Genomic DNA, 25,618 nt, shown 5'->3' on the forward strand with positions numbered 1-25,618 from the left:
GGTTCTTTAAGCAGGTATTGTGCAATAGTGTTTCACTATTAAAAATACTTACTTTCTAACAGCCTGCTGCTGAGTCTGACATTAAGAAGGTCCAGTTTATGTATGCAGGTATTATGCAATCTTGGTTTTCTGTATACAGTAAAAACAATTGAACTGAAAATGTGCTGAAATATTTGTAGTCAAAAGATGGCTGTATCCATATCCCTGTTTATGGCTCCTCACTTAGCAGAGACCTAGTGAAAGGGAAACAAGGAGGTCACTCATACTTGGAAAAGGGTTGCACTCACAAGCTGGTGGTCTATAGCTCTACATGAGTATCTGCTATTCTTCCAGTTTGAGAAAATTTAGAGCAGACTTCTATCAGCTTTACATCATTTCAGACTGGAACACAGAATGGGACTAACTGGCTTAACACTGGTGTAATCTAGGCATGGCATGGAGTGACATGAAGCTGCCTTTGCATGCTCAATCTGAGCACCTCTGGGTGCTCTCTGGCTGCAATAGCCTTCAGAGACTTCTTCAGAGGATTTCTGGTAATTTTTTTGTATTAATTGAAATAATTCAGTACATACGTTCAGTTCATGTCTTTCACGGGATACACCAACATCCTCTGATAAGTGGAAAACAGAAGCTGTTGTCTCACCATATTCAAAATCTTTTACTCAGGGTAGTTTAAGACATCCTTAAAAGGCCATAATCGCTTATGAGGGAGTGGATAAAGTTTGAATAGAAAACACAAATTCTAAATATGGAAACACAAAAAAATCAATGAGTCCAAAATGATAAAGTCATTGGTTGGTGTGGAGGTTTGAATCAGCTTCTCATAGAAAAATGTGCTAGTTATATAACTGACTTGAGTCTATGTGTTTGACTTTGAAGTTTTCTTTGTCTTATTTTTGTGAGAAACATTGGGAAATATAATCAGTGATCATCCTTAACCCTCATGTCATTTCATTAATCTGTACTTTAAAAAAATCCGGCTTTTGACATGTCACTTGTCTAAGAAATCACATTTTAAAATGTATAAAGCAGAAACAGTGGCTTTCTTTTATAGTTACTTCAGGACATACTTTACAGTTCTCTGATGGTAGATAAGCTAAATGGAGAATCTTAAAATATGAGAAACAGAGGCACTCAAAACTCATATGAGTTAGTTTAAAATGAATAAAAGTAGTTGTCATTCAGTGGGCAGTGAAGTGGAACTTGTTGCTGCAAAAGGACGTGGAGGCAGATAGTATTAACATGATCAGAAATACTGGTCTGGATGAACCACTGTTCTGATGCAGTAGGGTGGTTCTTTTGTTTATGTTTTATCATGTTTCATTATAATAATTCAGAGTTTATTCTGGGAGATTGAAAGAAAAAGCAGTGAAATAAATGTTATGTAAGTAATCAAAGATATTTTAAATACATCTCATCATTTAAGAATAATACCTACATCATTTCTGTGTTGCAAATCACACCTCCATTTGTTACTTACAATATTGTTCAGTTTGTCAAATGAGTGGTCATATTGGAGAAAGGTATTAGCTTAGGTAATGTATAACATAATTCCCTTAGTCTGTTTGCACATTGTTCTTCTTTTCTCCTTTAGTTCTGTGCTGTTCATTGTGACTCTAATTATTTTCTTGACAGTGGCTTATGTGTTTTTAATGTATGAAATAGAAACACTATGTACAAATCATAGAAAAGGTACAGTTCCTGCGAAATTGCCTGCAGAAGTGAAAGAAAGATTCTGTTCCCACCACAGAAAGCTTTGTCTTTGATTTTCTTAGAAAAGAAAAATTGGACTCTATTATTAAAATACAGCATGGACAAACACTCCAGGCACTCCAGCCAGAGCAGTTAATTAAATATTGGGGCTACTTTAGTCCATATGATGTATTTTTATCATTTTTCATCCAGTTTGATATCTTTTTTAATAATTCTTTTGTTTTTATATTTGTTGCCTGAAATTTTTGTGTGTAGTTTTAACAAACCTATTTCTATAAAGAAATTGCAGGCAGGAGTAGGAATATTTATCCAAACATGGCATTTCTCTTCACTAGTTTATCACAGGCTTGTTTATCTCTATGACTTTTATTAAAGCTTGATTTGCAACAGGAAGAGATGATCCACATTCAGACTCTAAGGAGATGGTATTAAATATCCATCCTAAACCTCTCTTCAGAAGTCTGGGACAACACACCAAAAAAAGGCTTATCTTCCCCACTTGAAAAACAGGGTATCCAATGCTTAAGAAATAGAACTCCATTCTAAGGGAAAAAGAAAGAGAGATGACAAATAAAGGAGATAATATGCAATAACCAATTACACCTTTCCTAAAGTATAGCCAACTACTGGCATGGTTTAACACCAGCATGCAACTAAGCACCATGCAGCTATTCTCTCACTCTTCCCCCTCCTATCCAATGGGGTGGGGAGGAGAATTGAAAACAAGTGAAACTCATGGGCTGAGACAAGAACAGTTTAATAGTTGAAATAAAAAATTAAAATGCATTAATAATGATAAGAGGATAATGAGAGTGAAAAAAAAAACTGAGAAAGACAAGTGATATGCAATGCAATTGCTCACTACCCACTGAGAAATGAGTTTTATTTGATTGATAAGAACTCAGTTAAGGATCAGTTGAGCAATCTGGATGTACATAAATCCATAGGCTCCAATGGGATGCACCATAGGTACTGAGGGAGCTGGCAGAAGTCATTTCTAGACCACTCTCCATAATCTTTAGTAAATTGTGGAGAACAGGAGAAGTGCCTGAGGACTGGAGGAAAGCAAAAGTCACTCCAGTCTTCAAAAAGGGTAAGAAGGAGGAGCCAGGGAACTACAGACCTGTCAGCCTGGCAGAAAGAATAAACCACGTACCAGTACAGACCTGGGAATGAACTGTTAGAGAGTAATGTAGAGGAAAGGGACCTGGGGGTCTTGGTGGGCAGGAGGATGAGCATGAGCCAGCAATGTGCCCTCGTGGCCAAGAAGGCCAATGGCATCTGGGGTGTATTAGAAGGGATGTGGGCAGTAGGTCGAGGGAGGTTCTCCCCCGCCTCTACTCTGCACTCATGAGAACTCATCTGGAATATTGTGTCCAGTTCTGGGCCCCTCAGTTCCAGAAGGACAGGGAGCTGCTGGAGAGAGTTCAGTGAAGGGCCACAAAGATGATTAAGGGACTGGAGCATTTCCCTCCTGATGAAAGGCTGAGGGAGCTGAGGCTCTTCAGCTTGGAGGAGACTGAGGGCTGACCTCATTAATGTTTACAAATATGTAAAGGGCGAGTGTCAGGAGGATGGAGCCAGGCTGTTCTCACTGATGATCCAATGATAGGACAAGGGGCAATGGATATAAGCTGGAACAAAAGAGGTTCCAAAGAAACACAAGGAAAAACTTCTTCCATGTTCAGGTGAAGGAGCACTGGAATGGGCTGCCCAGATGGATTGTGGAGTCTCCTTCTCTGGAGACATTCCAAACCCACCTGGATGAGTTCCTGTGTGACCTACTCTAGGTGGTCCTGCTCTGGCAATAGCCTTTTAACCAGTTTGGGTCATCTGTCCTGTCTGTTTTCCCTCCCAACATTTTGTGCTCCTCCAGCCTTCTCGCTGTCAGGGCATGAGAAGTTAAAAAATCTTTGACTTAATTATAAGCACTACTTGTCAATGACTACAAACATCAGTGTGTTAGCAACTTTATCCTCATCTTAAATCCAAAACACAGCACTCTACCAGCTACTAGGAAGACAATCAACTCTGTTCCTATTGAAATCAGGACACCATTTACAGATATCTCATTTCTTGGGAGGACAACTGCTACACTCTCTGAGTGTTCTCTACCTCTGCAGCAGTGCTTCCCTCATAGGTTGAGGTTATCAAATCTCACAGCTCAGTCAATTATGCAGGCAGCAAGAGCTTATCTGCCTTGTAGCCAGCGCTGCTCTGCAGCTGCTGTTGTTTCTGCTCCTAAGACCACAGCTAACAAAGATACATGTGTCTCAAATTGCTTACAGAAAAATTCTTGGCTAGTTTCACTTTTTTTTAGTCAGAGAAGCCTCATAGTTTCAGCCCAGTGTGACCTGATTTTACACCTTGATGAAAAACAAAAAAAAAATTTAAAATCACAGTCTTTGGGATAGCTCTGCATTTAACAGAAATGCCTGCAAGCAAGATTGAACAATATGTCACGTCTTCATTCACATCTCATTTTTATCTGCTGAGTGCAAACAGGGTGCCCCCCAATGCAAATGCAATGTTGTACAAATACACTTCCCTTATGGTCTTGAAAGCAGCAGCTGCAGCTATAGCTTCCCCTCCCTGCCTGCAGCTTGTTTTTCTTTACTATTCAACAGGTTTTTATCAAACTTTTAGAAGCTTCATCACTTTGTCTGTCAAATTTTCTTCAAACAGACCCGAAGTTCAAAAGCTATGTGGAGGAGACCAACTGACAAATGAGCAGGTTGACAATATGGTTGCAGAAGTCTCATTGCTTAGGAGGCCTCATGAGCTAACACAGAGAACAAAAAGGGTGTCAGTATTCCTACCTTGCCCTTAGTGTCTTCAGCTGCAAATTGCTTCCTAGAAAAAACACCTTAATTGTTAAGTTGATGACCTTAAGGATATGTTACAAGACTGTTCTGTTTGCTTAGGGGCTTGAGAGGCCGGGGAAAAGGTGAGGTTAACAATTTGATTTTAAGAATGGGGTCAGAGGAAGTTCCAAGGGATTGGACTTTTTCAGGGACTGTGGCATTATACTATTCTCAACATTAAAGCTTTAACTCATGCTTGTAAGTTGTAGTAGGTTAACATAAGGGAAATATTGTCAACTGTTGTGATTGTATAGTAGTTATGATTATATCTAGTGGGAAGTCATTAAAACCTACCTTTGAAATCAAAATAATGTATGTATATTCTGAATACAGCTGCTTAACGTATAATCTCAGAGATGCAGAAGAAAATGTTTAATCATCAGGTGTGCAAAATGGGCAGTTTCTGAAGTCAGGCAAATAGCATTCATTGTTTTGTAAAAGCCTTGATCTTTAAATCCATCCTGAGAACTTTGATGTTTGGGTAGCTAAAAAAATCTAAACAAACCCATAGCCAATGTGTACACAAATAAACTGGCAAATCTTACTTTGTACCCTCCAAATGCCACTGTCCTTTTTTTGCATGCATGATGCCTCACCTATGTTCAGAGATAAAGACTTGATAATATCTGTTAAGAATGTCAACAGTCCTGGAAGTCACTGACCATTGATTATCTGTGTCTGAATCAAAAACTTTGTTCATGTGAAACTGGAATGTTTGCTCAAACAAACATCAGACCAGATTTTGACTGGACATTGCCCAGATAGCAAGTTAATAATGGATGATTTAATATCATAAGATCAATAAATGTTGAAAAACTGTGAAATGAAATTGAAAAGTGAATTGGGAATTGTCTGATGAAATCCACCCATCTCCAGTGACTGCATGGAAGGCTTCTGTGTGTTACTGGCCTGTTCACTGAAGGACAGGAGAAGCAGCACTCAATAGTTCACAGGCCTGGGAGGAGGAGAGTAGCTGGGATGTAACTGAAGGTACAGAGAGTGTGTTACTGACAGTTGTTTTGCTCAGTTTGGCTAGAAGGTGAAAGACCATGCCAAAATATGGAGAGGTTCAGCACTATCTGGACATTTTTAGATTTGCTGCAGTGCTGCATAATCATGCAATCATACAGAGGAATTGTGCAGAGACCAGATGCATTGCAACCTGCACCTTTTTCTATCCACATAGGCACACTGGAGGGAGAAAGCCACAGTGCTGGTCCATTCACAGATTGGCACAACTGCTAAATCAGAAGCAGTATTTGAAGTAGTGATGACTACATGCCACTAGCTGTTAATCATGTCAATGTATCCAAATAAGTCCTGAGGACAAAGGAAACACAGAAACTATACATATTCAATCTCCTTCCTGTAGTTCAGGAAATTTCTCTTGGACATTAGTACCAGACCTCAACTATGGTAAACACTGATAGTAGCCTAACTGACACTGAAAGCTCAGGGTACAGGAACTGCTGTGCTAGAGCAGCCACAACAAATAAGTGAAATGCCCATGAGTTTGCACTGACCACTGTTGCTGTGGATCTGCGCTGTAGATACAGTTACCACTTATATAAACACCCTTTCTGGTATTTATTTTCAAATAAAGGCTTTTTCAAATACATCAGCAGCAAAAGGAAGATTAGGGATAATGCGAATCCCGATGAACAAGGAGGGTGCTCTGGTGACAGAGGATGCAGAGAAGGCATCCTACTGTATGCCTTCTGTGCCTCAGTCTTCACTGCCAAGTTCCTTGGTGGACAAGGATGGGATTAGAGACCTGTTGGGCAAGCTTAATACCCATAAATCTATAGGACTGCTGAGGGAGCTGGCTGACATTATTTCTAAGCCACTCTCCATCATTTTTGAAAGGTCATGGAGGACAGGTGAGGTGCCTGAGGACTGGAGAAAGGCCAATGTCACTCCAGCCTTCAAAAAAGGGCAAGAAGGAGGACCTGGGAAACTACAGGGCGGTCAGCCTCACCTCCACGCCTGGAAAGGTGATGGAACAACTCATCCTGGATGCCATCTCAAAACACATGAAGGAAAAGATGTTTGTCAGGGGATCTCAACACAGATTCACCACTCGTGGCCAGTGGAATTTGTCATGGTTTTGTGTGGAGCCATTTCTGGTAATGGGAAGGGGTTGTAAAGTTGACTCCTTTAAGAAGTTGCTCAAAACTTTCCCCAGTTCTGAGTCATATCCATTTCTGGGGCTGAGCCAATTAGGTGCCTTCAGGATCACTTTTTAAGAAGCAGCAGCCAGAAGAGGGGGGTTCTCCCTGTTTTTTATTGCTGTTCTTTTTCTTCCTTCTTTTCTGGGTGGTGGTGCAAGGAGTTGAAGGAGAGAGAAGCAACCATGTGGACTCCAAGGTTAGTGAGGGAAGAGATGAGGAGATGTGCTGGAGCAGATACCACAGTGCATCCTGTGAAGAGGACTGATGAAGCAGAGATTCATTTGCAGTTCATAAAAGACCCCATGCCAGGGGCAGTGACAATACTCAGAAGAGGCCATGTCCTGTGGAGTCCTGTGTCCAATTCTGGGCTCCCCAGCTCAAGAGGGACAGGGAACTTTTAGAGAGAGTCCAGCACAGGGCCACCAAGATGATCAAGGGTTTGGAGCATCTTTCTTATAAGGAAAGGCTGTGGAAACTGGGGCTGTTCAGCCTGGAGGAGACTGAGGGTGTACCTCATTCATACTTGCAAGTATTTGAAAGCTATATGTCAAGGGGATGGGACAACACTTTTTTTTTCTGTAGTGTCCAGTGATAGGACAAGAAGTAATGGACAAAAACTGGAACAGGAAAAGTTCCACTCAAGAAAAAACCTCTTTACTCTGAGGGTGAGGGAGCCCTGGCACAGACTGCCCAGGGAGGGTGTGGAGTCTTCTTCTCTGGAGGTTTTCAAAACCCACCTGGACATGTTCCTGAGTGACCTGATCTAAACAAACCTGGTTCAGTAGAGGGATGGACTGGATGATCTTTAAAGGTCCCTTCCAACACCCACCATTCTGTGATTCTGTGAATTCTTTGAAACCAAATCTCAGATCCAACATAGAGGAAGTCTTGATTCAAATGTCATTTCTGAGCCTTATCTGCAGAAGAGGCTATGAAATATGCAAATTGAATGCTTAAAACTGTGGACATAGACTTTCAGATATTGTCTTTAACTTCTCTGTTTATATCCATATCATCTTCCCTCCATTTACCTTCAGTAGCTGGTGTTACTGTTCAATTTATTATTGTAAGCAGCTGTAGTGAAGAAAGAGAGGACTATCTGAAATGAAGTGTTCTTGGTTTTGGCTAGCAGTTAATTATTCTTCCCAGGTACTCCTGGAAGAATCCAGTTACATATATTGATATAAATCTCATTAGTGTCATTAAGCTGAAAGAGCCACAGTGAGATTAAATCAACAGGCAAACAGTTAACAAAACAGACCTCATAATAAAGTACCAGAAGTGAGAAGTTTGGGGACTAATTCAATAGAAGTGCAAAAAAAAGCAAAAAATCGTGACAATGGGATAGGCTGTTGCCCCAATGCTCTTGTCCTCTGACTCACTAAGGCTGACAATGAGTGCTTTCTGTGAAGACATGGAGTAATGCTTGGTATCCCAAGTATTTCCTGAAGCAAAAAAAAAGAGATGCTGTAATTTGGTGAGTTGATTAGAGGAAAAGCTTATGCTAGAGCTTATACTGTGGTAAGAATTGGATGGAATTTTAATGTCATGATTTTTGGTCAGCTACCTGATTTTGAATTATATTCTGCTCTGAAATGAAGAAAACCAAAATATGTTGAAATTTCTCATGATGTGGAATTGGAATGGAATTATTTTTGGCTCAGCTGATGCATTTCACACACCATTTCTTATTTTAATCTCTGAAGGAATTAAATTACTTCTTTATATAAAATACATGATTTTAAGAGTTTTGAAAACTGGAAAAACCAGACATATTTGTTGTGAACATAACTCTATCCAATATTTCAATATAATTTCATCTCTACTCAAAATAATACTTTCATTTCTAATAATAAAATAAGGTGTTTTAATCAAATTGCACAATGCCAGAACACTTTAAGAAACTCATATTTTTTTGTTGAAAAGAGAAATTATCCAGCATCTCTAGGGATTATTCAGCAGCATAATAGCTTGAGAAAAAAATAATATTTTATTGATTTTGTTTTGAACAAATGATTTTACAGATCTGGTGGAAACTAAAGAAAAGCTCTGTGGTCTCATAAAAGCCTCATATTTATTGCAAAGATCAGCGCACTCCTGGCCACAACTGACATTTCTTTCCAACATTCATTCTTTTTCTCCTTCTTATCTTCTCATTTATTTATGTATGTTATTGTCAGAACAGTTGCTGTGTTTGGATTTATTGAAATGGATTTTTTTTAGCTACAGGCTGTAGAGTGTCCCTGTGATTTTTATTATAAGGCAGTTAATATGACCCTATCACAAGAAATAATTAGGCTGATTTTGTAAATCATAATTTGTCCTGCACAGTAGGATCAGGAAGGCACAAGAACTTGAATAGCCTGGGCTAGATTCTCCAACAGCCAGAACTATGTGCAGAGGTTTCACACAGGAGTAGCCTTTTCTATTTTCTTTAAGTGATGGAATAATGCATTACAAAAAAGTAATCTGTCTTGAGATATTTCACAAGATATAAAGAAACCCCAGGCTAAGCTCATCACATTATCACAGAGCAGTAGAACTCAGAAGGGAAGTCTAGAGATCATCCAGTCCAACTCTCTGTTAAAGCAGGTTCCTCTTGATCAGGTCACACAGGAACGTGTCCAGGTGGGTTTGGAAACCTCCAGAGAAGGAGCCTCCACACCCTCCCTAGGCATCCTGTTCCAGGGCTCCCTCACAGGATAGAAGTTTTCCCTTGAGTTCTAGTGGCACTTCATATATTCCAGCTTTTGTCCATTATGCCTTGTCCTGTCACTGGGTGCTATAGAAAAAAGACTGTCCCCGTCCACCTGACACCCACCCCTTAGGTATTTATAAGCATTGATAAGCTTCCCTCTCAGTCTTCACATCTCCAGGCTAAACAGCCCCAGATCTTTCATCCTTTCCTTGTAAGAGAGATGTTCCAGTCCCCTAGTCATCTTGGTGGCTCTGCATTGGACTCTCCAAAATTGAACTGGGGAGCCCAGAACTGGACACAATACTCCAGCTGTGAGCTTGCCAGGGCAGAGTAGAGAGGAAATTAACTCATACAACAGTAACAGCCTGCTAGCTTTTAATGCTGAACTAAGTTCAAGCCCTCTTCTCCTATGTGTACATGGTTTCCACGGAGTGTGACTCTGGAAAGGCCCTGAGAACATCCCTTCTCCTGGAGGCTTGGCTGCCTGGCGTAAGGGCCGGCTCAGTCATAGAACAACTGGAATCGTTCCCCTTCACCTTGGTGACCCTGGGGACAGGTGATGACACAGTCAGGGTCAGCCTGACCCCACTTCCCATAGGAAGCTTTAAGCTGAGATGGTAGCATTTTGGTCCTTGTCTGAGCTACAGCTCCTGTTGCATAGCAGCTCTACCTGTGCCTGGTCATGGATCCTGTTGATCTAGATGCAGATTCAGACCTGCAGTCTATCTTCCTGGCCTGACCTCATACCTGCCTCATTGCTGTGGACTGGGCTGTCTCTGACTCTGATTACCATAACCAGACCAGATTCTGACCCCAACTTACCAACTCACGTTCCTGGCTTGATCTCGTCACCCATGAGCTTACATGGTGATCTGTCCTCTAACCCATCTACCTTCCCTGGGGCTGCCCTGCTTGCTGCGTTTGAGTACTATGGTACCCTGCTTTGCCAGCCTGGTTATAATGCTCAGCTCAATCTTGCCATCTCTTAGGGAGCAGCCATCCTGCACTGATAGACATTTGCTACTGGGGATATGTTCTTTAACTCTTAGTAGTTATCTTTCCTTTGCGCTCCTACAAACAGGAGGAATTTGAGAACTAAAGGCCAAATTCTTTTAGTGGAAAATGCCCCAATTAAATTTCCTTTCCTAACTTCTTCTTCTTCTTTCTTAAAACTGAGAACTCCAAAGATGAAGACTGTAATAAGCACTTTATTTATTTAAAGATGTCACACTAATGCAAAGACCAGGTTGCCATTGCGTCTATCATTTTGTTGCTGTTAGTTGAGGTGACTGGGTGTTGCTTAGGCTCTGGTAGGCTTCTTAGGCAGCAAAGGCTGAAGGATGGAATTTATTTTCTTTGTTTCTCCTGGGCATGAGTCTGACAGAGAAAATTCTTCAGGAAAAGGGAGAATAACTGGTCCAATGCCTGGTTTGATCAAGTCTGATTTGTTTACCTGAGCCTCTTCTCCATCAAGCCTGGGGGCAGATCCTACAGCCTTAGGTGGAACTGGCTTTCCACCTTTATGTTTTTGCCTTTCTGGTAGGTTTTGGAAAGAGATGTCCTCAGTTGAAGGGGCTAGAATTTTAACCCAGCCTACTGTTTTTTCAAGGTGTGGTGAGAAAGGATTGGTTTCTGAAGGGAAAGCTTGTTGATTCTCACTGGAGTTTCCAGGTGTCTGCTTAGCTTGTTGTTTCCCCTCTTCAATGGCAGGATCCTAAATAACAGGAATAAGCATTACCTATGTTGATTCTGTTCCAAATTCTTTCAGATATGAAAAGACTAAGGGTCTGCTGTATGCCAGTGGAGATGGGGGCATGAAACTTGGGTAATTACCCAGTTATTGCTCTTTGTATTCTTTTTGTTCTTTACCATTTTTGTAGAGCATTTTGAACACATTCTGTATAACTGACTAATTCTATTGTCTTTTATCCACTTGGCAACAGTCTGTTTTATCACAAGAGAGATTTCTTCCTGATTTAGCCTTATCACTTTCTTGAAGCCCTTATCTTTGTGAAAAAGAAAATTTAAAAATGGCTAGGCTTTCAAGAGTTCAGTTCTTGTTCTGTAAAGGAGTATTACTCTAGCAATATTTAGTTTAAGAAATACCTGTAGACTGTAGATTTCACAGGATACTGTCACAATCTGTTTATGGTCCATGTCACTGCTTGCTGTAGAGCCTTTGCAGAAACCTATTTGCTGGAAGAAGAAAATGCAAGCATTTTTTCACATTGTAGCACTGATAACTTAGCTCCTGTCTTGTAAAATAAGTTATTATGAAAGGCTGGATAGTTATAGCTTCTACATGTATTTGTGGGGATAAGCAGATTCGGCAAACTTTTATTATGGGATTGACAAGCTTATAAAGGCAGGCAGCATTTTGAAAAAGGCTTTATATTTGCAAGGGAGGATAAGGAAACACGATGGCAAAAATAAGCTGGATGCGGAAGGCTCAACTACAACAACACTCTTAAGTTCTGCTGCAGCAGAATATTCCCTTGCAGGTAAGTTGTGTAATAGAACATAATATTTTTCACAAATATTTTTCACACCATACCAGTGAAAGAAACCATGAATAACGTTTCTTATAGTTGTGGTTTTATTGTTTTTACATGTAGGTAAACTGATCTGAGTCTCAGTTAAGATGGGACTTGAAATGTTTCCTCTTGGCAGCACGACTGTTTAGTCTTTCAAGTTCCCTTACAATTTTTACCTTAGTTCCTAAATGTTTTCCTTAGTTGACCTACTTGCAGTATGAATATATTCTTTACATTGCTTGGGATTTATTGTCTATGGCTGTTTACTTGGAAGAAATCCATAAGAATGATGCAGCTCCATGAGGCAATTTCTACTCTGCCTGTTTCTGAGTGGTATTTTATCTCTATTTTCTTTGTTCATGGGCTTCTAGGTGAGAATTCAGAACTTTTATGGAAATGCTTTCTCAATTCTTAAGCAGTTTGTACAATTGTGAGACAGTGTAGAGATATAACCCATAAAAAGATACCTGTGAGCTTTGATACTTGCCTGAAAAGAACCAAAGGGATAGGCTAAATATTCTCCAAGGAATCACAGTATCTGAAAAATGGGTGTTTATATGAGAAATAGGGAAAAGTACTTACAGCTAGTTCCAATGAAAGTGACTTGCATTTAAGGACGTCAGCAATTGTGTCATTTTTAGAGCAGGATGTCTCCTGAATTAAAAATTCTACAAAATACGCAGGACCAGTGACCCACTGTTAATGAGAGATCAGTAGTAATTAGACCTTGTGCCTGCATCAGAAAGAAGGAAGACTCCTACAGACCTCGAAATAAATTTAAAGCTCCTGCTAAGTGTGGAAGGAGTAGGTTATACTTGGGGCATTACTGTTAGTTGTATTACAGGAGGTTGATTTGTTGCCTGTGCTGCTTTATTGCCTGCTTGTTTTTCTTAGGTATTAATCTTAGTAATACATGTATTATCTATAATTTAAACGACTTTGGGTTTTGTAATAAGTTAGCATCCACATAGAAGTAAAAATCCAGATCAGTTGCTTGTTGATAATTTCTGGTTGCTTTAACAAACAGGTTTTTTTTTTTCTATTTCTGAAGTGAGACTACCTTGGTTAGAAAATGTGTGATTAAATACTGTGTTGTAGTAATATCTAACAGTTTGAGACAAGGAGTGAAATCATCTTGTTATCTGTACATAATGAATTTTAGAGAAACTGGATATTACTGTGGTACATAAACAGGATTTAGCCAGGAGACCAATTAAGTCTGTAAGTCTAAAATTAGTTTTAAACCATGTTTAAACTCATTCAGTGAATTACAGATATGTATTGGAAGGGATGACTGTGCTTTTAAAAATACTTTCTACTAGGGAGTGACTAATTCATGCCTGTTTTAGAATAACAAGCTCATAGTGAACCTTTCCTAAATTTTGGAACACCAATCTGTGTCTTAAGTTTTGCATAAAGCCTTTCTTTTTGCAGTAAATGGAGTCAAAGTCTTCTATCAATGCAGATCCTCAGTTCCCAGGAGAATTCTACATAAAATTATTCTCTGTAAACATAGATAGAAATTCTAAACAACCTGTAAGATGTAACAAATCATATAAAGTTTAACGGATAGATCCATACTTCTTGAGGGCTAAAGCAAGTCAGATGAGTCTCAGCTTACCTGCATTGAAGCTCTTGTGACATTGACAAGAGAGAAATAATGAGTTTGTTCACTCTCTTCATTGAACTTGGCCAGGCATTGAACAGCAGCCTCCAAGTATTTGGGCTCAGATGGATAGTCATCAAGTGGGCAATCAGGACATAATCTCCAAATGTATCTGGGTGGAACTTTTCATTCAAACAGAACAATGTCAATAGACAAAGCATGACCATAAGAGCATATTGATAGTGTAGGTCACTGTAAATGCATGTATGCCCCTAAACTGAGACACTTGTACTCTAGTCCTGGGAGTAACAATATGTAGTTTGATCCACTGAATGATTTTGAATCTATGTGAATTTTCAGACCCATAAAAATGTTGCAATGGAGGCAAAGACATGCAGAAGATACACTCATCCTACTGACAGTGGGCTTGCTGGTTTTACTTGCCTTTCACACACCCATAAACATGCTTTTTGCATCATGCAGAGGCTCTGCTGTGTTTCCCAGAGATGAAAACAATTATTACTGCTCTGAGCTGCAGGACCACACTGGCCTTAGGATCACTGACCTAAGAAAATTAGGGCAGCTGAAAGCTAATGGAGGTGCTGTGGTGCTGTAATTAAAATTTAAAATAATGCTATAAGGCAAAGAGTGTTTTTCCCATCCTGTTTTAAAGTGAATGTGTTAAATAAAGACATACCTGGTTGTAAAATGCACTCATAAGTATTCAGATGAGCAATATTTCTTGGTTGATTAATGTAGATGATTACTTTGCATTGACCATAAACCTAAAACAATTATAAATATTTAGAAACAATTAATATCATACCTTTTGCATTGACCACTAAGTACATAGACTGTCAGTGGTTCATTCTCTCTTTGCAGAAAAATATCAACAAAATAATGTGTTAAATGGCAGTGAAGCACATTTCCAAGTATCTCCTTCAGAAATAAAAGACCGAATCTTCCCATGGTGTAATTCTGCTCTATATAGGTGCAGTGCTTGTTTGCATCTACACAAGGCCACTCTTCTGGCAACTAAGAGGTGTTGCAAGAAGATGAGTGTGCAAGAAAATGAGCCAGTGGGGCAGAAGGCTGCCCTGGCTGAAAAAGAAGCTTCTGCTGGAGCTCACGAGAAAAAAGATATTTTTTTCACCTTTGGAAGAAGGGTCAAGCAGCTCAGGAGGAATACAAGGAGGCTCTGAGGTTTTGCAGGGAGAAAATTAGAAGGGCCATGTGTCCTCCTGGAGAAATTGGCTGCCTATGGCTTGGATGAACATACCTTTCATTGTCTAGAAAACTGGCTGATGTCTGGGCTCAGAGAGTCATAGTGAATAGAGTTAAATCCAGTTGTTAGCTGGTTACCAGTGGTGTTCCCCAGGGCTCAGTGCTGGGGCCTGCTCTGTTTAACATCTTTGTCAATGATCTGGATGAGGGGATCGAGTGCACCCTCAATACATTTGCTGATGACATGAAGTTGGGCAGGAGTGTAGATCTGCTTGGGGGCAGGAAGGCTCTTCAGAGGGACCTTGACAGGTTAGATTGATGAGCTGAGGCCAATTGTATGAGGTCTAACAAGGCCCAGTGCCAGGTATTGCAATTGAACCACAACAACCCCAGGCAACGCTACAGGCTTGGGGCAGAGTGGCTGGAAACCTGTCCTGTGGAAAGGACCTGGGGGTGTTAATTGACAGGTGACTGAACATGAGCTAGCAGTGTGCCCAGGTAGGCAAAAAGGCCAATGGCATCCTGGCTTGTATCAGGAATAGTGTGACCAGCAGTACAAGGTCCCCATGTACTTGGCACTGGTGAGGCCACACATCAAATACTGTGTTTTGAGCCCTCAAATACTACAATTTTTGGGCTGCTCACTACAAGAAAGACATTGAGGTGCTGGAGCTTGTCCAGAGACGTGCAATAAAGCTGGTGAAGGGTCTGGAACACAAATTTTATGAGAAGTGACTAAAGAAGCTGAAATTGTTTAGTCTGGAGAAGAGGAGGCTGAGGAGAGACATGATCACTCTCTACAAATACCTGAAAGAAAGTTGAAATGAGGTAGAAGTCAGTCTCTTCTCCCAAGTAATGAATGACAGGGCAAGAGGAAATGGGCTCAAGTTGCACTAGGGGAGGTTTAGATTGGAGACTAGGAAGAACTTTTTCACCAATAGGGTTATTAAGCATTGGAACAGGCTGCCCAAAGAGGTGGTGGAATCATCATCCCTGGAGATATTCAAAAGATGCATAGATTTTTCATCATTTGTAATTTTTTTTCACTTGTTAAGAGTTGTTTTGATCACCTGTAGCAACAGCCTGAGATCATTTTCTGTCTTCACAGCTTACCTCGCCGAGCTTTCTTTTTTCTCCCCTTTCAGTGCAATTTTTGCAAAGTTGGCAGAATAAAAGTGAAATTAAACTAAATCAAAAGTCTCGTGTTACATAAAAGTGAGGCTTTCTATTTCATTCTTGACAGGCTGTCTTTAAAACAAACTCTTACAGGATTGCTATAAAAAGTAAAGAAAAAAATATTCTAAATAGTGTCCTTGCATGTCTGCTTATTAGCTCTGCTCAAAACCTTTCTTTTCATTTTCATGTCTTTAAATAAATCTTACCAGTCTATAACTGATCAGAAAGTACAGAGGAAAACTGTGGACCTTAAAAAATGGGTTTCAGTTTCTTCTAAGCTCTGCTGCCTACTAAAAATGTATGTGGAGAGATTTTACTGTCATCAGTAGTACCTGAATAATTCATCATACCTGAGATTAAGTAAGAAAATTAAATTCTTACAGTTTGATGAGCAACTCTGGTCTTACAGTTCTTCCACGGCTTTCTGCTGAGTACATGGCATTCAGTATCTACTACATCCAGGATAAGATAGAAGACAGAACCAGTGATTTCCTGAAAACAGAGAAACGAAAGGGTCATATCCCAGTTTTCTATAGAACAAATTAGGGACACATAAAAGGGAGAGACAGAGAAGCAGAGAACACACAGGTGGGACACACAGATATCAGGAAAACTGAACATTCTGTGGGATAAATTCTCAACGGTGGCATACTATGCGAGATTCAGGCTCTGCAGGAACAGACTTGGTCATGTGTCTAGCCAGCTTTAATTAAATAATAGCCTTTTAGAGTCAGTTTTAACCTTCTCACAGAATCAGAGAGTGATAGAGGCTGGAAGGGACCTCAAGAGATCATCTAGTGCAACCCCTTGGAACTGTACAGGTGAGTTTTGGAGGCAGCATGTCTCATGACTCCTTGTCTGATCAACAAATTGGTCTCTCAGTGCCTTTTAACAGTGAGTCACCCAGAAAAAGCACTAATTGCTTGTTTTCACAGTGCCCACTGTCTGCTGCTGGTGGAACAGTTGGTAATGGATTGTTTGTTGAGGTTTCCCCTCTGGACCTTGTTCATCCATGTCCTCTGTTGTTAACACTTCATATTTATTTTTGATAGTGATGCTGGAGGGTGGCTTATGAAGCAGAGCCCTTTTTTTTGGGTCACCAGGGTCCAAGGCTTTTCTCTTTTGGTGAAGGCTGGTACATGATTGTGGAACCATCTATCAATCGAAAGATCATCTAATTCAACCCCCCTTACCAGAGCAGGACCATCTACAGTAGGTCACACAGGAACTCATCCAGGTGGGTTTGGAATGTCTCCAGAGAAGGAGACTCCACAACCCATCTGGGCAGCCCATTCCAGTGCTCCCTTACATGAACAGGGAAGAAATTCTTTGTTGTGTTTCTTTAGAACCTCATCTGTTCCAGCTTGCACCCATTGCCCCTTGTCCTATCATTGGACATCACTGAGAACAGCCTGGCTCCATCTTCCTGACACCCATCCTTTACATATTTGTAAACATTAATGAGGTCACCCCTCAGTCTCCTCTTCTCCAAGCTGAAGAGCCTCAGCTCCCTCAGCCTTTCATCAGAAGGGAGATGCTCCACTCCATCATCTTTGTGGCCCTGCACTGAACTCTCTCTAGCAGCTGCCTGTCCTTCTTGCACTGAGGGGCCAAGAACTGGACACAATATTCCAGATGTGTTCTCACAAGGACAGAGTAGGGGGGAGGAGAACATCTCTCAACCTACTGCCCACAGCCCTTCTAATACACTCCAGGATGCCATTGGCTTTCTTGGCCATGAGGACACATTGCTGGCTTATGCTCATCCTGCTGTTCATTTGATTCTGGTACCAAACAGAAGTATAAAGTCTAAACATAGTCATGTTTTTTCTCGTCAACTGGATTTTATAATTAGATTTTAAAGATAGGTTATTTTACCTTCAACTGAGATGCTTCCTCATTCTGCTTCCTCTGTAGATATGGGTAAGCACCTGTCCAGGATATTTATCAAGGATGCAACTTACTATTTATTTTCTGTAGAGGAAAGCTGTGAAAAGAGCAGCTGTCCTTTACATAACCTAAAGAAATTAGATGTGAGTTTTAGCTGCATGTTCAGACTGAGATTGTGTCTTTGCTGAAGAGGGAGAAAAAACAAAATTGAATGAGAGCAATATTCATTTATTCCTAGCTGATTTCCCTGGCTTATGGAGAAAATGCTTTATGGGGCAAGAATCTTGTAGGAGTCTGGGACCAGTGTCTGTACAATTTTGGCTTCAGTTTTTATTTCTGTTTAACAGTGACTAAAGACCATCTAATAAGGCATCTAAAGGCTGGAGTACTGCTGGGGTTTTTTTGTTTGTTTGTTTTTATACTGCTTGGAGAAACAGTAAGATTTATCTGTTCTTGAGTTCTGAAGAGACTGAGTGAAACAAACTATTCTGGTCACATAGTGTAGAGATCTCTGGAAAGAGCCTGAGGTGGTGATTTTATGTAATCTCTACCATGTGTACTTGTAAATGTAATACTAAACTTTTTAAACATAAAAAAGCAAGCTAAATAGAAAAGAAATATAAATAAAGACTAAATTGTTGTTAGCTTTGTCTCTAAGATATATTCTTACATATGCATTTACCATACTTTATACCATTTTTAATGTTTTCATATCCTCTTTTTTTCCCTAAGTGTTCTAAGAAGTGATTTGGTAATGTCTTGCACCAAGTTCTCAAGGTTTGCCTACATTAATCCTGAGGTTTAATTGTAAGTGTTGTTTTGAAGGTAGTGAAAAGATCATAAGCTATTTTGACAAAGAGAGAAGGTGAGGTGTAGCAGCACTGTGTGCAGTGCCATAGCAGTATCCCCATGTATGGCTGCAGAGATCCTTCTGTGGAACGAACTGATTGTAGTTTCCTCTTTACTTGCAAGGTACTTAAATACCATGATGATATGTTTCCTTAATATGGTAGCTAATGTAGGTTAAATCTATAAACAGAAAGTAAGACTGGTCAAAGAGTAGTTGCCATTTGCTGGAAAAGTGTTTATGCACATGTAGCATTTGGTACAAGCTCATAGCTTTGAATATATTCTCTACAAGAAAAAAAAACATCACTAACACTATACTGCATGAAGAAGTAAGAGCCAAGAAAAATGTGTATCTTTAAGGAGTTCCAAAGTTGGGACTGATGACTTGAGCTTTCAAGTTGATTGTTCAGGTATTCTGGAGGCAAAAGCACACATGTGTCTCATTAAAGAAATATTCTTATAGTTAAATATGTTTGATGTTAGTTGGGTTTACTCAGCTGAATCATTGTAAAGTTTAGTGATCTTGGAAATACTATATGCAACCAGGGTGGACCAGATTGTGTTTCCTGTTGCCCGTAGCTCTCTTGTAGAATATCAGCTCAGATCCGCAGATGAGGTTATTATGCATCATCCTCCACTGGGGAAAGGATAATTTGGGGTTTATTCAGAGCTCAGCAGATCTCTGAAAGTTTCACCATCCTTATTTTAATTTTCATTAAAAGATTATTATGCAAAGACTTTTTCATACATGCTTAATATTAAGTAAAAACTTTTATCTTTTCTGCATTGCCAAAAAGATCCCTTCCTGAGCACTGCTGGTGCTGGGATTGCCACTGCAATCCATGCTGGAGAGCCTGAAAGCCAGAAGAAGTGCAAGAGCAACGTCGCATCACCTTTGAGGTAGGATGACCTAGTGCAAGGGAAAGAAATGAAATATTTTGTCACATTTTGTAACTGTGGTGAAGTGCCTGTCAGTGAAGTTAATCATCACTATTTTGTATGAAAGGATGGCTCTGCCCTACTTGCATATAAGTTAATAGCAGATGGCTCATTAGTTTCAATTAGAGCAAAAGTGAACCACAGGTTGCTTAAGGGCAGATCTGAATTTGAAGTAACTTTGAAAATGTTTTTATCCTGAGTATTGGTTAAAAAAAATTGGAGGAAGGACCATTGCCTGATTAGAAAAGAAAATCTTTATATTTTTGAGGAGAACAGAAGGTTGCGTAAGGTTGTTACTGTCCATTAACATCCCTGACATAGCTGACTGCTTCTTATGTATTCAGTCCAAACAGCAGCAATAATGTAGCCCACCATACTGCACTCTAGGGTGGTCACAGGGGTGCTTTAATTATTATCAGCAGGAAATAGCCCTAGGATGTGGGGCTAAATGCCTAACTCCTTGACTGGTGATGAGGGTTCTGGGCCAGCTCAGGGGCACCCCACGTGGAAAAAATTATCTAGAGATGTGACCCAGTTGCTCAGTGGGCACATTCTGTCACCTCAACAAAGCAATATAGAGAACAGAGTGCAAGGCACAGCAAAGTGTACATCTTTAGTCATGAGATCTCACATTCCTGGAGGCCACAGCACGTCTGCAGAAAATATGCCCTTGTGAGAGCAACAGGAACTATTGTCATATCCTTGCTGTTACAGATCTTTAAACATCTGGCAATAAACTTGATCTAAGGGTTCAGAAATAAGTGAGCAAGCATGGGAGGGAATGTTAGTAGCATGCTTCCACAGTGCCCACAGTGTTGTGTTGTGGGCCTTGTGCACTCATTTCAGGTTGTCCCTGGCTAGTGCCAGTAGATTTAGATATTGTAGCACAAAATACTAATAAATTAGGCACACAGAGAGAAATGAGATTCTTGAAGACATGAGAATGAGACTCTATATGTATTTCCAGTGTAATTTTTGCACTAATTTCAGATTTATTCTGGAGAATGAGCCATCATTTGGAGCTCTATGAAGGAATTCCCTGACCTCAAGCTGGACATGTTTACACCTGTTAGTGCTTATATCTTTTGTGTAAAACTCACAATGACTTAATAGCCTTTGCACTCCAACTGTGCAAGGCAGTGAGAGAAAGGTGTAAAATGAAATTAAATCAGAGTGGTGGTGTTTCATACCAAATTTGAACTGATGCCCGGAGCTATTCCAGGGGCAGGCAGCAGAGAATTGTGACTGAAATTTGCTCTCTAATTGCCCACAGTGGTGACGGAATAGTTTCTAGTCATCTATGCATAAAGTTGACATGGCCTCTGGAGTCCTGTGAATGTAACTTAAGATTTCCTTTTGAAATGTTTCTTAGTTCAAATAGATATTGCTAAGGAATAATGACAGACATTGGGCTCATCATGGAAGAAACAGGTACAGAAATGCAGGTAACTTACCTGAGGGTGCTCTTGGACACTGAAAATCCGACTGAGACTGAGTATGTAGCCCTCTTTTTGGTCAGCATTGATCTGGCCAAGAGCCAGATCTGCAGTCTCCTCCACTGCAGGGTCATCACAGGCGAGGGAAAGCAGTGCAGTCTGTGCTTCTCTGGCAGGAGGAGGGGCAGCCCAGGAGCAAAGCACCTGTATGCCAAAGAGCATCGAAACAAGGAAAATCATTCTGCTTAGAAAACCAGGGCAGCAGATCAGAATGGAAAATCAGTGTGGATGTAACTGCATGAAATAGCAAACTTTTGTAATGGAGACGTGTCTCTTTATAAACTTGTGCCCCCTTTTTTTACATAGTGACCATCACCTTTAAATCTACAGCTGCAAGAGCAAACACTAAGTCAATGATTACAAAGGTTTGTGAAAGTGTTGTCACTCCCCACGAGGCCAGAGAATGTTTTATCCTTTTGGCTTTACATCTCCAATTCAGACTTCACTGGGCAGAGCATATAAGTTTGACCTCATTGCAAGGGACAGCAATATACACACAAAAGTGCTTCCATAAGAAAGAAGTATTGCTTAAATAAACCTGCATGCAGGACAGATCGGGCTCCAGCTCTGTTCTGTCAGTGATTCTTCTCTCAAATAAGACAATTACAAAGGACTCAGTAAATGGAACTGAAATCTCAGTAATTTGATAAGGGCCACTAGGCTGATTCATCCTTTGAGCATTTCTACTCAGTTGGATACCCTACAGATGTATGTTAACCCTCAGCCCAGGTCAAGCCAGCAAAATGCAGTCCATGCTCAGACAAGAAGTCTGTAGATAAATGGCTTGTTCAAGCCATTAAATACTGATAGATAACAAGGCAATGTAAAGAACTAACAGTTCCATCATGGTGCCTCCTTTTAAGAGGAAATTTTTGTTGTGCTTACTTGGGACCTAACATTCACTGTAACTGAATATAGATGTATTGTAACATCATAGATGTTGCACCACTGTTACATCATAGATGTTACAACACTGTGACAACATACATGTAAGTTTTGTTCTCTCCTTAAAGATTTCACTTCTGTTGTTGGGCTGGTGCAAAATGAGCTGCTGTAAGGGACTGGAGGAGATGAACAGGAAGTGAATCAGAGCTATCAAAATGGTCTTAGGCTATTGAAGGCTTCATTTCAGGATTTGTTCCCTCTGAATGCCCTGGCTCCAGGCCACTTGTCTTTTGTTTCCCAAAACTCTCAATTTACCAATACTTAACAGGTATTTGAAGCCCAGCTCTCATTCCCCTGAGCTGTGAACATTTCCTCTTATATCTTCCCCCAACTTCTGACTTTTTGTTCTCACTGCCACATTGTGCAAAGTACTCTGTGAACTCACCATCATCACATTAAATTCTGATGCCAAAAGGCAAGTCTTGTTTCATTTTACCTCCTCTCATTTTAACTTTTTGGCTATGCCAGGTGTCACCCACTGCCTGGCAATGCCTATGAGTTTAGAGGCAAGTACAGTGACATATAAACTCTAATGGTAACATGCTGCTGCATCTTTGTTGCCTAAGAATCAAACTTACTGATGAAGTAAGAACCGTCTAAAATTATATGCTGAGAGAGGAAGATGGCACATAAGAAAGTTATAGACCTGAGGCTAATTATACTCCTCTTGGTGCCAAAGGTCTGAAGGTAAGGAATAAGAAGAAAGAACTTTCTAAAGAAGAGAGAGTATGTAACATAAACAGGAGGGTTAACTGTTTGCATTTGATTTCTTGTAGCCAGTGCCTTCCTCCTTATTGCTCTTTTTTGCCTATAAATTATTCTTTTTGCACTTTGAATCAAGGAAAAACAAATCCAGTTGTTTCTTTGCCAATTCACATCACCTTTCATAGCTCTCCTAGATTTAGTCCAGCCTTCTCTGTAAACTGCAGATACTTATCCTGTAATTGCCTCTTGGCTGGATGATTTAGGACCTTAGTTTTCTACTTGGTTTCCTACCTTGTTCAATGTTATTGTCTTCCTTATATTGTATGATCAGAATTGGTTCAAGGAAAAGAGTCCCACCTGCTTAATCCTTAGCTTCTTGTCTTCTTAAACCACTGCCACAGCCTACCACAGTTTAAATTGTAGGAAGCCACAGGAGAATCATAAGCCTCTGGCTATAGGCCTGAGAAACAAAGGAAATTGGTCCAACAATGTCACAATTTTAGTTATTTTAGCTCTACTCAGTGCTCTGCTTTCATTCTTCCTCAGCAACAATAAATAATACAATTGTGATGTGACAGGAGACAGTGTCTCTGGGGTGAAGCCATTCACTGGCTCAGCTGCTTCTTCCCTCCATATTTTCACAGAGCACACCCTAAGCTGAGCAGGTTTATTTGTACCCTTGACTCATCCCCTCATGGATGAATTTGGAGACTGATTCACCAACTAAGAGACTGCACTGTGGTCACTATTGATTCTCGAGTGATTTGCTGAATACAGATGAAAAAGGATCATGGAAAATTCTACCTGGAGAAGCTTTAGTTTGACAAGACAGCAGCATGCCTTGTGGCTAACCTGTCATGGAACTCCATGCTGGAGATGGGGCGGGAGTAGCTGCACAAATAGCTGTTATCTTGAAGATCTGGAGAAGCAGCAGCTACCATTACTTGGGGAGGATCCCAGTGGAAGTGGTTTTCTGCTAAGGGGTAATTCTGCAGCATTTCACCTTGAAGGATACCAGAAGCTGGGTAACCATTTCCCTGCCCCTAATTTTCTTTCATGGGAGTCTCTGTGACCATAACTATCTGCTGGAGCAACTGAGTACCTTTAGGTTTGAGACTTGTCACTATATAGAGCGAGGAAGGAAATGTGCAAGAGAAGCACATCGTTGTCTCCTGTTAATACCACTGTAAGGTTTGTGGGGTTTCAAATTTTATATATTGATACATTTTGTTGGCTGGTGGTATGAAGGATCTCCAGGTCTTTAGCCCAGCAGAGCTAAAAGCATGTTCCTCTGGGACACAGAAGCACCTGAGCCAGGGAGTGTCCATAGAAAGCTGTGTAGAATTATACATACAGCCAGGAAGACCCTTCACAGCCCTGGGGCTGAGACTCCTCTAAGAAGACTTTGGTTGGTGGCAGAGCTGGAATACTCAGATAGCAGGACAGAAGGGACACATGGCTGCTAGACTGAGCCTCCTCACATGTCACCAGCTGCCTTGCAAACTTGGAATAATTTTCCAGATTGTATCCTAGAGAGAAGGGATACAAGGGACTAATGTTGAGAAATGCTGCTGTAGCCATAGTACAGGAACAGCAGAAGCAGCAATGCAGACTCACTCACATTGTTCCTTGTGCCTGGGGATGCTTCCCCTGCGGCTAACGGATAATAACTCATTTTCTTTATCCTCATAGTACATGGCATTTCTATGGAGATGGGTGCCAGTTAGTACTGGCTGTGTTGGTGCTTCTTATAATGGGAAATTGTTATATGCCTGACTCTGTTCTTTGTACTCTTCCTCCAATTGGAAAGGAAAAAATTTCCCTATTGAAGTAGCTGACCTCAAAACACTGGGAAATCTGAGAGTGTCCACCCAAAGCAGCACATGGGGTACATATGTTTTAGCAAAAGCTTGAAAAAGATGAAATATATTGTCAGCCAGTGATGCAGACCTGACAATACTATTCATGCCGTGTTTCAGGGAAGAGGGTATTTGTATTTTATGTATTACCATTTCATAGCACTCATTGCTCAAATTACTAAATCCTGAATCTGTCACTAAGGTCCAAGTGCATGAATATAGGACCATACTAGCGGGAGACAAAGTCACTGCTCCAAAGCAGTCATGGAAAATGCACCCTTAAGAGAGTAAAACATGTCCTGAAAAGGCCAAGTGTTAAAGAGAAAGAAGATTCAGTGCAGCTACTAAATAGAATGCACAGAGCAAACCTGCTGCTGGTTGGTTTTTTTCTCTCTTGTTTTAGGAAACAATGAAGTTGTTGTGCCATTTGTAAGAGAACATCTGTCAAGAGTAGAGGCTGCAGATGTTCTGCTACATGTCCTTGCTTTCTGAGGTTGGAAAAAGCAACAAGAAAAACGCAGCATTTCTGGAGTTCAGAGGTCTTCACGGGCTGAGATCTCTTTTATAAATACACTGTTTCTGCCATCAGATAGAGAATTTTCTAAGCCTGGAAAACACTGTCTCTTCTGTAACTTTGTGCCCACTTCATTATATGCAAGACAATCTGTATGGTTTAGTTAAGATGATTCCTAGGTTTAAAAGTACAAGAGCTAGGAAACCTAACTGCTCCAGGTGAGTTAAAAACTCAGTCTCAGGTATCTGATGTTATAGAAATTCAGATCATAATAGTAGCCATTTCATTAAATCCTGTACCACATCTCATGCCATGGGATGGGTGGACTCCCTACCTTATCACTTCAAGAAATTTCTACAACTTAGTACTAGCTCTTTAAATGGCTGTATGAAGAACATTCTGGAGTTACTGCTTTACAGAGAAGTGAAAAATCAC

The 25,618-nt window shown here is 40.4% G+C and overlaps 1 protein-coding gene across 1 annotated transcript; it reads right to left on the minus strand.

Moving 5' to 3' along the window:
* Positions 1–10,746: 10,746 nt before the first annotated feature.
* Positions 10,747–21,340, minus strand: FETUB (fetuin B). The gene is made up of 7 exons (XM_010201020.2): positions 21,119–21,340; positions 16,368–16,478; positions 14,284–14,371; positions 13,602–13,768; positions 12,563–12,676; positions 11,553–11,642; positions 10,747–11,160 (listed from the first exon to the last, which is right to left on the minus strand). Exons 1-7 carry the CDS (start codon positions 21,338–21,340, stop codon positions 10,747–10,749), a joined length of 1,206 nt encoding a protein of 401 aa, XP_010199322.2.
* Positions 21,341–25,618: the final 4,278 nt, after the last annotated feature.

The sequence above is a fragment of the Colius striatus genome, chromosome 12 (assembly GCF_028858725.1).
Source record: "Colius striatus isolate bColStr4 chromosome 12, bColStr4.1.hap1, whole genome shotgun sequence".
Lineage (NCBI taxonomy): Eukaryota > Metazoa > Chordata > Aves > Coliiformes > Coliidae > Colius > Colius striatus.